The sequence below is a fragment of the Pomacea canaliculata genome, linkage group LG12, assembly GCF_003073045.1.
Source record: "Pomacea canaliculata isolate SZHN2017 linkage group LG12, ASM307304v1, whole genome shotgun sequence".
NCBI classification, from domain to species: Eukaryota; Metazoa; Mollusca; class Gastropoda; order Architaenioglossa; family Ampullariidae; genus Pomacea; species Pomacea canaliculata.
This window is the reverse complement of record NC_037601.1, coordinates 11,072,418-11,086,010: the sequence shown is the minus strand read 5'-3', so window position 1 is coordinate 11,086,010 and position 13,593 is coordinate 11,072,418. Positions and strand designations below refer to the sequence as shown.

Here is a 13,593-nt window from a genome sequence, read left to right as displayed (position 1 = left end):
TGAAGGCTAAGTGCTCTGCCCTTGATATAGAGGTTAGTGTTATGATTATGTGTAAACAGGTTACGGTAAGTAGAATGTCAGAGCCCATCTAAGATATTTCTTTAAAAGGGCAGTATGCTGATGGGTGAATTGCTTAGTGCTTTCGAAATTTCGCATAAACACTGACTTCAGAAAATACCCGTGGTTTAGCATCCTCAGGACGCCCGATCATGTTTCGAGCTCGAGAAGATTCACGCATTGGGGACGAGGAATTCAAGATGCACTTTCATCTTCCTCATAGCGTTATTGCTGAAAAACTTGATGGATTTTACATTCGTGGTAAGTTAATTGTGATGACTGCCGACATTTTAGATTTTTTTTTCCCATTGAAAGCACTCCGGAGTACCATGTTTGAAAAGTATGAAAAGAATGGTTGGAACCAATTTGATAGTGTGGGTGGGGAGGCTTAGGGGTGGGGGGAGCAGTCGACGCTCTTCTCAGCCAACGTGCCGCACCAAAACTGGGTGTAGTTTCAAGTTTAGTAATGTGACGTTACAAGGCCTAATTGTAACCAATGCTAAAACAAACTGAAATATCTATATCACCCGGTTCATTAAAGGCAGTTTATTAATGACACACGACTGCACGCCTCACTCACCTCTGTTTAGCTTGTTTATTCCCACGTACTTTCCTCTGTTCAAGCACCTTCGTTTTCTGTGTGTGTGTGCGCGCGCGCGCGTGCGCTCTCATGTTTGTGACACAGTAAAGCATTATAGTAACTTAATTGTCGTCATGCCCTGAGAGATATGTATAAGCACTATAAATTTTACATTGCAAATTGTTGGAAAAATAACAGTGATCAAAACAATGTGGAGACCTATGCAGGAAACTTACAACCAGCATTAGCAAGAAAGTAAATTGTTTTCTACAATCAAAAACCTTGAAGACTTAAAAAAGTACATAATCGTAGTTCTGCTCTACCAAATACAGAATTAAAGTTGAAAGACTTCTCATTTCCAGCAGCTTAAGCATGAGTAAAAGAGGCTGATTGTATACATGCCTTTGCATATGCATGTCTAAGAGAACTGCAGTGGGGTTTTTTCTCATTGTGATGCCTAGAAAGTAGCTGTGGTACTACTGTAATGAGGGGACATAAATGATTGTTATAAAGAAATTCAAACACAGATTGATTTTTTTGTAGTTAATTGCCTACTCCTCTATGGTTACAAACTATAAAATACTTGTTTCAGTGAAGAGACAGATTCTACAGTATCAGAGCTGCACATTAGGACTCTTCCCAGCCATTGGATCAAAGAACAATGCCAACAGAGTGGGATATGTTCGAGACAGTATTTATTGTGCAATGGCAGCTTGGGCTCTCTCTCAAGCTTACAGGTCTGCTTTGCAAGCTCATTCTTTTTGGTTTATATTGTTCCAGTAAATTTGGCAATGACCAAACTGTTCTAAAATTTAGACTGCCATAAGCAGTTTTGTGGTATTTTAGACATGCCAACTAATGGATCATCGACAATGGTGTAGCATGTAAGTCATACTATTAATATTTGTTATAGATGGTACAGCATTCTAAAACATTTTTGAGGGCATTGTATAACAATTATTCTTGAAAATATATTAAATATTGCATCTTATATTCTATAAAAATATTAGTGCATAGTGTTTTGTTGTCCTGAGTACAGACTGTTTGCATTTTCAAAGTAACATGTTAAACTGATTGTATCAAAATATGTATATCACCCTATGGTGTGGTAGCACACAAATTAATGTGATATCACGTAGTACTAAGCAAAGCAGTATTCTTATTTATTGGGGATGATACTAACAGGAAAAAGATAATAGCAGCTACATTACATTTTATTATACTGAAATATAGATTTAGAGCATTGCTCTCAATATTAATATGGCAAAGTTATATAAATAGACACAACCTTGTTTGATATTATTTTGCTCACTTCTGCATGCAGGAATTTAAACACTTATGTGCATGGGCCAATTACTACACAAGACACACACACACACTAAACACTAAATGTACAGGAATGACTTCTAGTTGGTACAAGTATTTTTTTTAATGTGTAATAGTACATAGTTAAGGTTGATGAAAGTAACTTGCATTACATTGTACACATCTGTATGAATTTACTTGTATCCATTTATTGTCATGAGTTAGATCATTGCTTTTTTTTTTTTTCTCCCTAGGCGTATTGACAACGACAAAGGTAGGACACATGAGCTTGGTCAAGCAAGTGTTAAATGCATGAGAGGAATTTTGTATTGCTGGATACGTCAGGCAGAGAAGGTATCAGTCAGTCTCTAACCCAGAGCTTTGACTTGACAAAGTTGAAATTGTCTATAGTTATAATTAGTACTCCAAGCCACCTACTTAGGACTTCAATCATATAAATTTTATTGATTGAGTTTAGAGCTAATCACATATTTTGAAAAAGAGTTATAATGATGCCAGTGATTGTTAAAATAAATACAAAATTTTCTATCTATGATTAAGACTGATCCAAAATTCTTGATGGAATCCTGTAATAGAGACATGGTGAGAAGTGCTTAGTGGTGGCTACTGACTGTTGTATTTCGATTGTTTAATCAGGTGGAATTGTTTAAAAGGAATCAAAGTCCAGAGAATGCTTTGCATTCAGCATTTGACTTGGTTACCGGTGACCCAATCTTCGGAGACACTGAATATGAACATTTACAGGTACCTTCACTTTTGTGTCCATGGGTCTAAATCAGGGGTCGGGATAATTCAGCCCATGTGCCACGTAAAGTCTGTGAAATCATTTGGCCTGACCTGGCCAAGGCAACTGCAGGGGGGATTTAAAATTCAATAAATCTAGAAGCTTTTTCCATAAATTTATAGTAAATAAATCATTATAATGAAGGAAAAGTAAGAAACATCCATTACAGAAATGACAAGACACTTGTGTGTTTGTGACAAAACAGATGTGTATGCTTCTTGTCAGCTGCCTGCATTCCATCCAACTGTGATGACTCAGAGGACAGGCAGGCTGGCAGTGTTTATGGTTTGACCAAATACAGCAGGCTAATTTTTAAGTTGATAATTGTATGTGGCCATAAATAATGTTATAAAACATCCAGATGGCCCTCAAGCAGGGATGGTTGTCTTGCCATGATATAGCCTTAGTTGTTGGCTCGGGGTAAAGCATCAGTCTCCCCTCCTCCAGCAGAAAAATGTTCCCCACCCCTGATCTAAATGGAAGATGTGTTAGTGGGGAATACCTTGAGCTGCAGAATTATACAGCTTAATATTTTCTTCTTCAGTGGGTTGGGTATTCCCATATAACAATGGCTATTTGCACTTTGATATATACATAGGAGTGCTATTGCTTGTATCAACAACGACTGTGCATTTTACTGGTAAATGTTTTGCACTGTTTCAAGTATCAAATAATGCTGATATGGCTGTGTGTGGCACTTCTAGAAGTAGTAACAATCTTTATAACTTTGTATCAGAAAAGCAAACAAGTTGTAAAGAATCAAAATTGTTTATTAGTGATATTACTGCCTGTTTCCAGACTACACATCTTAAAAATTATTCTTTTATAACTTCGTATTTATTTGAAGATATTGTGTATGGTGTGTGAGCCAGTGAGTTGATGCAACTGTCAGTTGTTTGTGTGGTGTAAATGATTGTAAATCATTCATTTTTGATGAATGTGCAGTGATGTTAAATGACTCAGTTTTGCTCTCTTCCAGATTGATGTTATTGGTCTGTTTTTGCTAACACTTTCACAGATGATTACTTCAGGGCTTCAGGTAATGTGGCATGAAAGTAAAATTTATTACTACTTGCATGGCAATAAATGTTGTTGAAACCAGTGTATTTGTGTATATGACTGCCTGACCACCCCACACCCACCCACCTCATGGCTTTTCTTCACATAACATTTGACCCAGCTTGGTACCAGTTAATGTGACATATAAAATCTTTTTCCAAACTTGGTCAAATGTTTCTCCATATTAGTCCAATTAAGAGAGTGGCAGAGTTATGATTTGATATATGATCATGAAACATAGATTTAATCTCAGTTTGGAGATAACATTTCTTGAAGGTATGATCCCTTAGAATTCCTAGCATTCATTGTCTCAGCTTATGTAGTTAAGAGTAGTTTTGCTTGAAAATCTTTTATCACTGTATTACACTTTGTCTTCCAGGTGGTGTACACCACTGATGAGGTTAACTTCATTCAAAATCTTGTATTCTATGTTGAACGAGCCTACCGCACACCAGACTATGGTATGTGGGAAAGGGGCAGTAAATACAACAATGGAAGCACAGAAATTCATGCAAGGTGATGAACACTCATTCTCTGATACTTTTTGGCATTGCATATGCACAGTATTACAGCTATGTGCTAAACACTTGTATCAAATACACAATAGTTTGGCTGCCACTTGAAGATCCATACTTGAAGTACATGAGATTAAATAATGTATCACGAGAAAAGGTCAATGTCCAAGAGCATAAAATGGTATTTTTTTAATTTTCAAAATTCTATGTGAAAGATAAGTAAACGGATATGAAGTACACAGAAATAGGCCACAAAAATTCTTACACTATCAACAACTAAGTACACAATAATTAAATGTGCACAATATGGTTGGGCTGTGAGAGCACAGCTACTGTGGAAAGAAATAGAAGCCACAGTACCATTAAGAGATTAATTTGTCATGAATTTTCTGAAGTGTTGAATGTTTTTGTCAGTTTTCTCAGCTGATAGTGGCAGCACCCACAGAGTGGTCACTTTACCCTTGGATCTCAAACCATTTTTGCCTCAGGTTTTTCCACACAAAGATAGATCTCTTCACAGCTTGGTGGAACGCGGTTACCCACCTTTACCTCACCAGTTCCTAATCAGCAAGCATGAGCACTGGGCACCTTCTCTCTTGATTGGAATGATCTTCTGGGGAAATGCCTACCCTCCTACATTTTACCACAGTTAATCAGCATGCTCAGAGGGTTACATGTGGTTGTCTGCTCAATTGGATGTCATAGATGACAGACCTGCTCTTACTGTCTGAATACCTCTGGTTATCTCCCAGGTTTCCCCAAGTTTCTGCAGCAACCTATGTCAGGTCTCTCTCATCCTGACTCTGAACTGTCTTGATGTACATGTATGGCTCTTATCTGGCAAGCCATCTCAGGCAGAGTTTTATCCATCTGACTCAGCGCAAAGAATCTTAGCCACTTGCAGTCCCTCCATTATAGCCACATGTGAAAGAATGTGGTTTGGTGTGAGGAAAGAAATCTTGAAGTTGTCTTCCATCGCTGTGGCTATGGATTCAGTTGGTGCAGTGGTGGTTACCCATCCTTAAACACAGGTACTTGCTTGGGTGAGTTATCTCCCCAGCCCTCTTGTCTTTATTCTCCTATGGTCATCTCATCTGGTCATGTTGGAGACGATCAAAACTTTTAAAGTAAATTGTCTTTCTTGAATATTTACCAGGTGGTATGGCATAATACCCTCACTCTCTTGACTACTTAGCTGTCAGCCATCTGAAGAAAACTAGCAGTCAACTAATGGTATGGTCTGTTATAGCCCAACTGGGTGGTTCAAGAGAACTGTCAAGATCAACTATACCTTCAAGTTTAATTTTCACTATGAGAGAGAAAGGGAGTTCTATAGCTGACAATGATGAAAGAAGTGTAATTCCCATGCTCAATTCAAGGAAAGATCACAAAATTTTTCCTGTAAAATATTCAACTATTTTTTTATTTCACATTTATTTATAGTGTGAACATTATTTTTTTCAAATTTTATTACCCCATATTTTAGATTTACTCACCAACCCTCTTTCAGCCAGATGTATTACTAGAAATTTAAGGAAAAGAGTTAGGGAAGAGTGCAGCATTTTACAATGTAAAAAAACTGCTATTTAGTTTGTGTGAATTTTTGTTATGTATTGTGGGTTTAAAGTTATGTTTGAATACAATGAACTTTTGATTGAGCCATATGAAATACTTGCATCCTGAAGGAGGAAGGTTATATGATGTTTCAGGTTCTTAATGATCCCTCTATGTGGCACACTGTGTATGTATTTTGTTAATCACTGTAACCTTTGCGTTTACTTAAAAGACATAGCTGATCAAAATAATTTTTAGACCATGTTTCCATAGGTAATCAGATAAAAGGTATACAAATTAAAATTTTTCTTACTTGGATATTGTCATATTTTGAGGATGTATTTTATAATTATTATGTCTATAATGACTTGGGTAAACAGCAAACCATCTTTGATAAATCTGTACAACCAGAAATATTGGTTTTCTACATATTATATGTTTGGTCAGCTAGAGGGAATTCCTATCGTAAAAGTAAGTAGTCTGAAATCAACAGCTGTTTCATCCCTGTTTGTCACATGTGTTTTTGTATTACATAGTGTGAGAACAGAACAGCTATGTTTGCCAAGATCCTAAAGGTCATGTTAATACTTTTTTACTTACATGTCTGTAAATATCTGATTGGTGTAGCTCTATTGGGATAGCCAAAGCAGCTCTGGAAGCTGTGAATGGATGCAACATGTTTGGAGAGCATGGTGCTGCCTGGTCTGTCATCTTTGCTGACATTGATGCACACAACAGAAATAGAACCATCTTTGAGACCATTCTTCCTCGTGAATCTAACTCTAAGGTAGATTTCTTTACATGGTTAAAAAATCTGTGGTGAAACAGATTCATTTGCTTCAAAAATTTATTTTTATGGCAAAAGTTTTTATGAAAATTTAAAAGACCAAACTAAGGTAGTTATCAGGGATAAATGCAAAAGCAACCATATTAAACCCTAAAGACTCAATTTATAGCACAAATTAACACCTTGAGCTCAAAAACTGAAAAAAAAAACCGGTTTCTTATAATACCTGTGCTGAAAAGTATCTGTGAGCAGCTTCTAGTGATTGACCTATCTGTTCTCTGCTGCTGATAAATATTCACGAGAAGACATCAGTACACACAACAAAGACATATGCCATGGCTTTGGGGGGAAGGGGAAGTTGTGTGACTATCATATTTAGCAGGACTAATGACATCAAATCAGACAAGGACATGTGGCTTCAAAATCATAAATAAAATTATGAAATCATTAAAAATCTCATAAAAGCTGCCTAACAGTGAAGTAAAATTTGAGGGATGCAGATTGAAATAGTCATTGGTGCTATAATTACTTATACAGTTAATGAGGATGTCTTTTGTCCATAGTTTTGTTTGCTTCCAAAAAAAAAATTACTTGAAATGTACAATTTTGTAGTCATTTTTAATGATGTGAGATATGAGAAAGCATATTCCTCTAGTTAGTCTTACAGTCATACATGCGCTGGTTGTTGTCTGTAGCAGCAGACTCAAGGAGAGATGTTGACATTTTTAGTTTGCTTAATGGAATCACTTAAGGCATTTTTTAACTTTTAACTTAACATGCTAAATCTATTCACAGTTCAAAAATCATGATATTAAAGTACTAAAAATGGTAACAGAACACAGATGCTTCTTTACTGCCTACACTCTGCTGGCCAGCATTTGCCATTCATGAGAACCCCATCAAATACAGAGCCATCAACAAGGTTCTTCGTCGTTTGAAAGGGAAATTTGGAATCAAGAGGTTCTTTAGAGATGGTTATAAGACTGTGCTGGAGGATAAAAGCCGTAAATACTACAAACCAGCAGAGATCAAGGTATATGTTGGCCACCTGTTTTAAAATATTGTTTAGAAGCATTGTTAAGCTTGTCTTATACAATATCTGCTCTATGCAATGGACTTAAGCTATAAGAGAATGAATGATCCTCACAGATACCTGCACATTATATAAAAATACTTTGAGATTTTCATCCTTCTGTTAATAGATTAAGGGCCATCAAGTAATATTGAATAATTGTATTATATCAAAGTTCCCAACAGATCTTCATTCATTCTTACATTAATAAAAAAAAAGTCAGAAGAGATTAAACTTATTAATTATAATATTTGGTAGAGAAAAAACACTTGAAGTTTTTGTTTTCAGAATTTTGATGGCATTGAGTGTGAATGGCCACTTTTCTTTGTCTACCTTCTCATTGACAGTAAGTCACCAAATAAACCTAGAAATAGCATTGTTTATAAATAAATTAATAGCCTAAAGGTTTTTGTACTTTTTTAAAGATACTAGCACTCGCATAGACATTTCTAAATTGTGAAATGCTATAGTTTGTGAATTATATACATGAGCCTTAAAGGACTTTGTGTGTCATAAGATCTAGATCAGTGGTTCTTAACCAGGGTTCGGTGAGTCGGTCTCAGGGGTTCGGCAGAGCCTCCGCCACGGAGGTCAAGACACACCCACAATTTGTGATGACACTAGGTTCAGTGAATGTGTATATGAAACATGTAGGTTCGGTACCTCAAACAAGGTTAAGAACCACTGATCTAGATTCAGAAAGGCCGAATCAAGTTTGATCCAAATGAGCAGATTTCTGTCAGAAGTCAGTCAGACCTTGCTCAGCACTTCGAATGAAACTAACCAGTAATCTCTCACACCATGTTACAGAAGTCCTAGCATATGTAGAGAGAAGACCTACTGAAACAAAATAACAAATCTGTTTGCCTAGAGCTGTACATCCCTAATGCCATAATGACTAAATTTAGTTTTGGAAGATTTGTGTTTAACGCCATGCCAACAACTAAGGCTATAACACGGCTAGTTTTGGAAGATATTGGGTCTAGAAATACTGTCCATATATATCCATTAAATATGGGAACCCTTGCTGTTTCTCTCTTGTAATAGCTTTCTTTTGTATGTAACCTACATTACACTGTTTCCATGTTGTCTTTTTGGTAAACAGGTATTTTCAAGGGAAACAAGGAAGAGCAAGACATGTACATGGAGTTAATCAACCCTCTTCTCTTCAATTCACAAGATGGTGTGTTTTAGTTTCTGCATTTCTTTTATCACAGAATATATTATTAGCTAATAGAGCAGAATGTTAAGTGTGTGCTGTCAAGTGTATGTCCACTATTTTATGTTACATGTGAAATGTATAAAGTCTCATCTCATCTGCTTCTCTCTACTGTCTAGCAGCATGAGGATTTATGCTATGTTAATACTTTTAATTAAGATGCTTTTATCACATGTAAGGTCTTCTTTATCCTCAACAACACATCCCTAGCCCTATAGCTTTTTATTTGCTAATTATTATTAGTAGTATTTGTAGTAGTAGTATTATAGATTTTTTTCCTTAAGTTATGTGTGTGTTATGGGTGAGAGGTGAGGGAAGAGTTACTGTTCAAGCTAATGAAACTGTTGCAGGATGGCTGCTGCCTATGTATTATTATGTACCCAAAGATTTAATTGAGTTGGAGAGGTCACTTGGAAACCAAGAGAGACTACCATCACCAGAAGGCTCCACAGATGGAATCTTCCTATGGGGGCAAGCTGTATACCTCATCAGTCAGATGCTGTGTGAGTATAATACAATAAAACGTGTACAGTAAGAGAAACAGAAATGGCCATACATTGATTATTCAGTAATTATATGAAATACATCCCACTTCATCAAAACAAGAAATATTGCTTGTTGAAGGACTTCCTACTTATTGGTAATTAAAGCAATTTCCCCTTTAGTTATTCTCAACAAAAGCAAAGAGAAGTCTTTCCTTTGTATCTTTGATAATATTTCACTGCTTAAGGAAAGCTAAACTGCACAGTTCTTTCCACCCCAACACTATTGTCATTTAAAGCTTTGCTGATCTTTGTGTCTTATAGTGTACTGGTTGAATTTCCTACTCTTACTAATAATTACTTCTTTGATATAAAAAGAGGGTCTTTCTGATGTGGTGAAAAAATATCAAAGTAGACAAATTGCTCTTATATGGTGAAAGACATTAAAAAATCCTTAAATAGTCTTTAGATTGCTGGCCCATAAAAGCTGCAGGTATGTAGTAAATGTTGATAAAACCTGTGTTACCAGAGGAAAGTTCTTTGTGTTTCACAGCCATTTACATGTTGAGAATATTGACTGTACTGAGTCAACCTTTGTGTTAAATGGCAGTATTCCTGAATCTGAGGAGCTATTTACTATGGTTGTAAAGATCTTAAAGAATTTGGCACTCATGTCAGATGGTCCTTGGTTAGCAAACACAACATTTAAGCCTGATATCATCCGTTTACCGTATGACTCAACATGCAATCACTTTTACACCTTGCTGAAACTTTCAAAAGGGCAGTCTTCTTTTCTCTGTACACTGGAGATTGCCTTAGTTTCGCATTGCTATCTCAATCAGTATGGATTCTACAGGTAAATATCGGGGATTAATTTTGTCTTGTATCCTAACTAAATGCTGGATTGGGATGTCGGTGCCAAATCACACCAACCACGTTTCGCAAAAGACTGAAGACCCATCTGTTTATTTCAAACCAGTCTTAAACTACCAAGAAACACTTCTGTCTATACTTTTTACTTTCCTGGTGTTTTAAATATTTGTTCACTTTATTTTTTCTTCTTTTGTTTTTTCTGCGCAATGAGCATTCTTCTGAATGGATACCTGCGCATTATAAATCGACATCATCATCATCATCAAATGCTTTGTAATTATGAGACATCTGTTGGTTGATAGTACTATCTCTTTATTGTAGATGAGGAACTGCTGCTCATAAACGAGCTGGACGTTGTGAGACGCCATCTTCCAGCACTAGAGAGACCAAAGTTCAACACTCGTTACTCCACATTTCAGGTGCAGTAAAGGCTGAATGGTTATTCAGTTGCTATTTTTATTTTTCTGTTGAAAACTTATTTACAAATAGAAGTATGAAATTTCTTGGTATCAAAAGAATTTGAGCATAATAGAATATATATATACCTTCAGTAAATAACAACTACGATAAGTTGAGATATTGGGTATATTATTTCCTGTTTCCAGGAGAGCTGTCATTCAGGTTTTGGAAAGTGAAAAAGAGCCATTGAACGATCTTTTGTGTTTATAGCTGACATGAATGTCCAAAACTAAATTTCAGGCTAATGATCCAATTATAATTTTTTTTCCAGGGCACTGCACCAGACCTGGTTGTTCAGGTTGTACTTATTGCAGAGTCTGTAAGGTTGCAGCAGTTATTAGCAACGTATGGCATTCAGACACAAACGCCTCACCAGGTGGAACCAATTCAAATATGGTCACCAAAGGAACTTACAAAAGCTTACTGTAGCCTTGGTTTCAACCAAAAATTGGGATTAACAGGTCGTCCCCCACGACCCTTTGGTGTTCTTAGCACCTCAAAGGTAAAGGCTTACAAAGGCATTTTCACTGAAAAATAAATGTAGCGGGGACATACTGGAATCACACCATATAGCTTTATCAAGCAGATGCATTACAGAATTGTCAAGTAGGCAAACCACAACAGGCAGTTTTGTCAAGTAGACACATTACAATATCTAGTTTTGTTCAACCATCCCCATTTGTGAACATCTTGATATTTTTGCATGCTGTTTCTGTTTTTTCTAAACTCAGATTGGGTGTTGATGTATTGTGGAATTTTTTCTTTAATATTTTACCCTGGTATTAGATGAATGATCTGTTTGAGCTATTTTCATGCTCCATCCTAGATGAGTGGGGAAGTATAATATTTTATGTATGCATGTGCTGGGGGAAGAGGGTTGGTAAGTGAGAAATAGCCATCATCCCAGCGAGTGGGGCTTTTTGTGTACTTAAAATTAACTAAGAGCATAAGCAGCACACTGACAGTGTTGTATTTTACAATGGCTTTTTTGATCATGTGGACAGTCATTTGTGTTAAATTTTGCTGACAGATATATCGAGCTTGTGGAAGAACAGTCATTTGCTACCCTTTGTTGTTTGAACTGAGCGATTTTTACCTGGCACAGGACATGTCTCTTGTAATGGATGACTGTAAGGTAAGTCAACTATTTAGTCATATTCTCTGTTTTGCCATTGGGGAAATGTATGGTAGTTATACTTACGTTTTTCCCTTGATGATTGAAAGGTAGTTGGTCATTTAATATGTTTATGTCTTAAGGCTCATTGGCGGTTAGGTATGTAGCATGCAGGCTTCATTTATCAAATCAAACTTTATTTATTATCTGAGGAAGTCCAAGACAAATTTTTATTTTGCTCACAAACCCAACCACATATACAAACATAATATGAGCATGTATATATATACACACACAACATAATGGGCAGACATACATACCCATACAAGATATTCAACACACACGCACACCTAAACCTTCTCACACATATACGTGAACCTCCTAAGGAGGATGCCAGGTAATATGGCAGCCTTATGAGTCCTTGTGCCTTTTATTCAGAATGATGATGGCTGCTAGCATGAAGGACCTTTGGTAGGCAGTTTTTCGCACACGTGGCACTTTGTAGCGCCTTCCCAAGAGCAACAGCTGAAATTTGGGATGGAGAAGGTGTGTTTCGTTTGAAATGATGTTATATGCCATCTTTCTGATCACATGAAGATACAAGTCAGAAAGTGATATCTATGGTGCACCAATAATTTTATTTGCCTGGTGGATGACTCTGGCCAGTCTTGCCTTGTCTTTGAAGAAGAGATGACCATACCAGGTGGCAATGTTAAATGTGAGGATTCTCTCAATAAAGAGACCTGTAAACACTCTCCAGCGCCACAGAGCTGACATTTCCTCAATCTTTGCTGGGCCTTTTTGTACACTTAGTTCACATGATCGCTAAAGAAGAACCTTCCATCTATCACTGTACCAAGGTACATAAAACTGGCAGCCTCTGTACCTGCTGTCCTTTGATTTGATTGGTGGGGAGAAAGGGGCACTGCCCTTTCTTCCCTTGTGTGCTCTTCCAAAGGCCATCTCTGTTTTCTCAACATTCAGCTCCAGGAAGCTGCGGTCAAACCAGTTCTTCTGTTCCCCCATGCAGGCCAGGTACTGTGAAAGGGACTGTTCATCTTTGAGGCAGACCACAAAGGTCATGTCATCTGCATACTTTACAAGTTTGAGAATAGCATTGTTAATAGTAATCTCGTGTGTGTACAGAGAATAGGATAGGGGAAAGCACACATCCCTGAGGAGTATCTGAGGATCTGCTCGTCTGACAGAATCATTCCATCCATTGACAGTTTCAGACGAGCCGGACCCTACAGTGCCTGTTGGTGGAACTCAGAGACCCACCCTCTGTGGTCGGCCCTTCAGGAATGATTGCATTGACAGAACTAGGCTGGTGTTGACATCCAAGTCTAGTAACCAGAAGGTGTGGCAGGACCGTGCTGAAGGCACTGGAAAAATCCACGAACAAGATCCGAACATAGGTGCCAGAGGTGTCCAAGTGTTGTAGGATAGCATCTAAAAGATGAGAGTGGCATCAAACACACCTTCGTGGTTTGTAGGCAAACTGCAGAGGATCCATGCAATCAGCCACAATGGAAGTGATCAAATTTCCCATAATCCTCTCCAAACACTTGGTCACAACAACAGACATGATAGCCACGTGTCAAAAATCTTTCAAGTTTGTAGCATTAGGCTTCATTGGCACTGGCATTATTGTTGATGTGCACCATAAGCGGGGGACACTGTGAGAGTCAAGAGAAAGCTGGAAAAGTCTG

General features: G+C 37.3%; 1 protein-coding gene across 2 annotated transcripts in view; it reads left to right on the top strand.

The window, feature by feature from the left end:
• Window positions 1-9: 9 nt before the first annotated feature.
• LOC112576418 (phosphorylase b kinase regulatory subunit beta-like) overlaps window positions 10-13,593 on the top strand; it is a 28,504-nt gene continuing 14,920 nt past the window's right edge. For both annotated transcript variants that reach the window (XR_003101832.1, XM_025258796.1), the window contains exons 1-14: window positions 10-318; window positions 1,230-1,374; window positions 2,197-2,296; window positions 2,600-2,707; window positions 3,727-3,786; window positions 4,186-4,322; window positions 6,503-6,662; window positions 7,498-7,695; window positions 8,023-8,080; window positions 8,840-8,917; window positions 9,304-9,456; window positions 10,630-10,727; window positions 11,039-11,269; window positions 11,798-11,902. Coding sequence is in view for 1 of the 2 variants with exons in the window: in XM_025258796.1 (XP_025114581.1) it covers window positions 210-318; window positions 1,230-1,374; window positions 2,197-2,296; window positions 2,600-2,707; window positions 3,727-3,786; window positions 4,186-4,322; window positions 6,503-6,662; window positions 7,498-7,695; window positions 8,023-8,080; window positions 8,840-8,917; window positions 9,304-9,456; window positions 10,630-10,727; window positions 11,039-11,269; window positions 11,798-11,902 (1,740 nt within the window). In the remaining variant the exon portion in view is untranslated. The remainder of the gene's footprint in view (window positions 319-1,229; window positions 1,375-2,196; window positions 2,297-2,599; window positions 2,708-3,726; window positions 3,787-4,185; window positions 4,323-6,502; window positions 6,663-7,497; window positions 7,696-8,022; window positions 8,081-8,839; window positions 8,918-9,303; window positions 9,457-10,629; window positions 10,728-11,038; window positions 11,270-11,797; window positions 11,903-13,593) is intronic.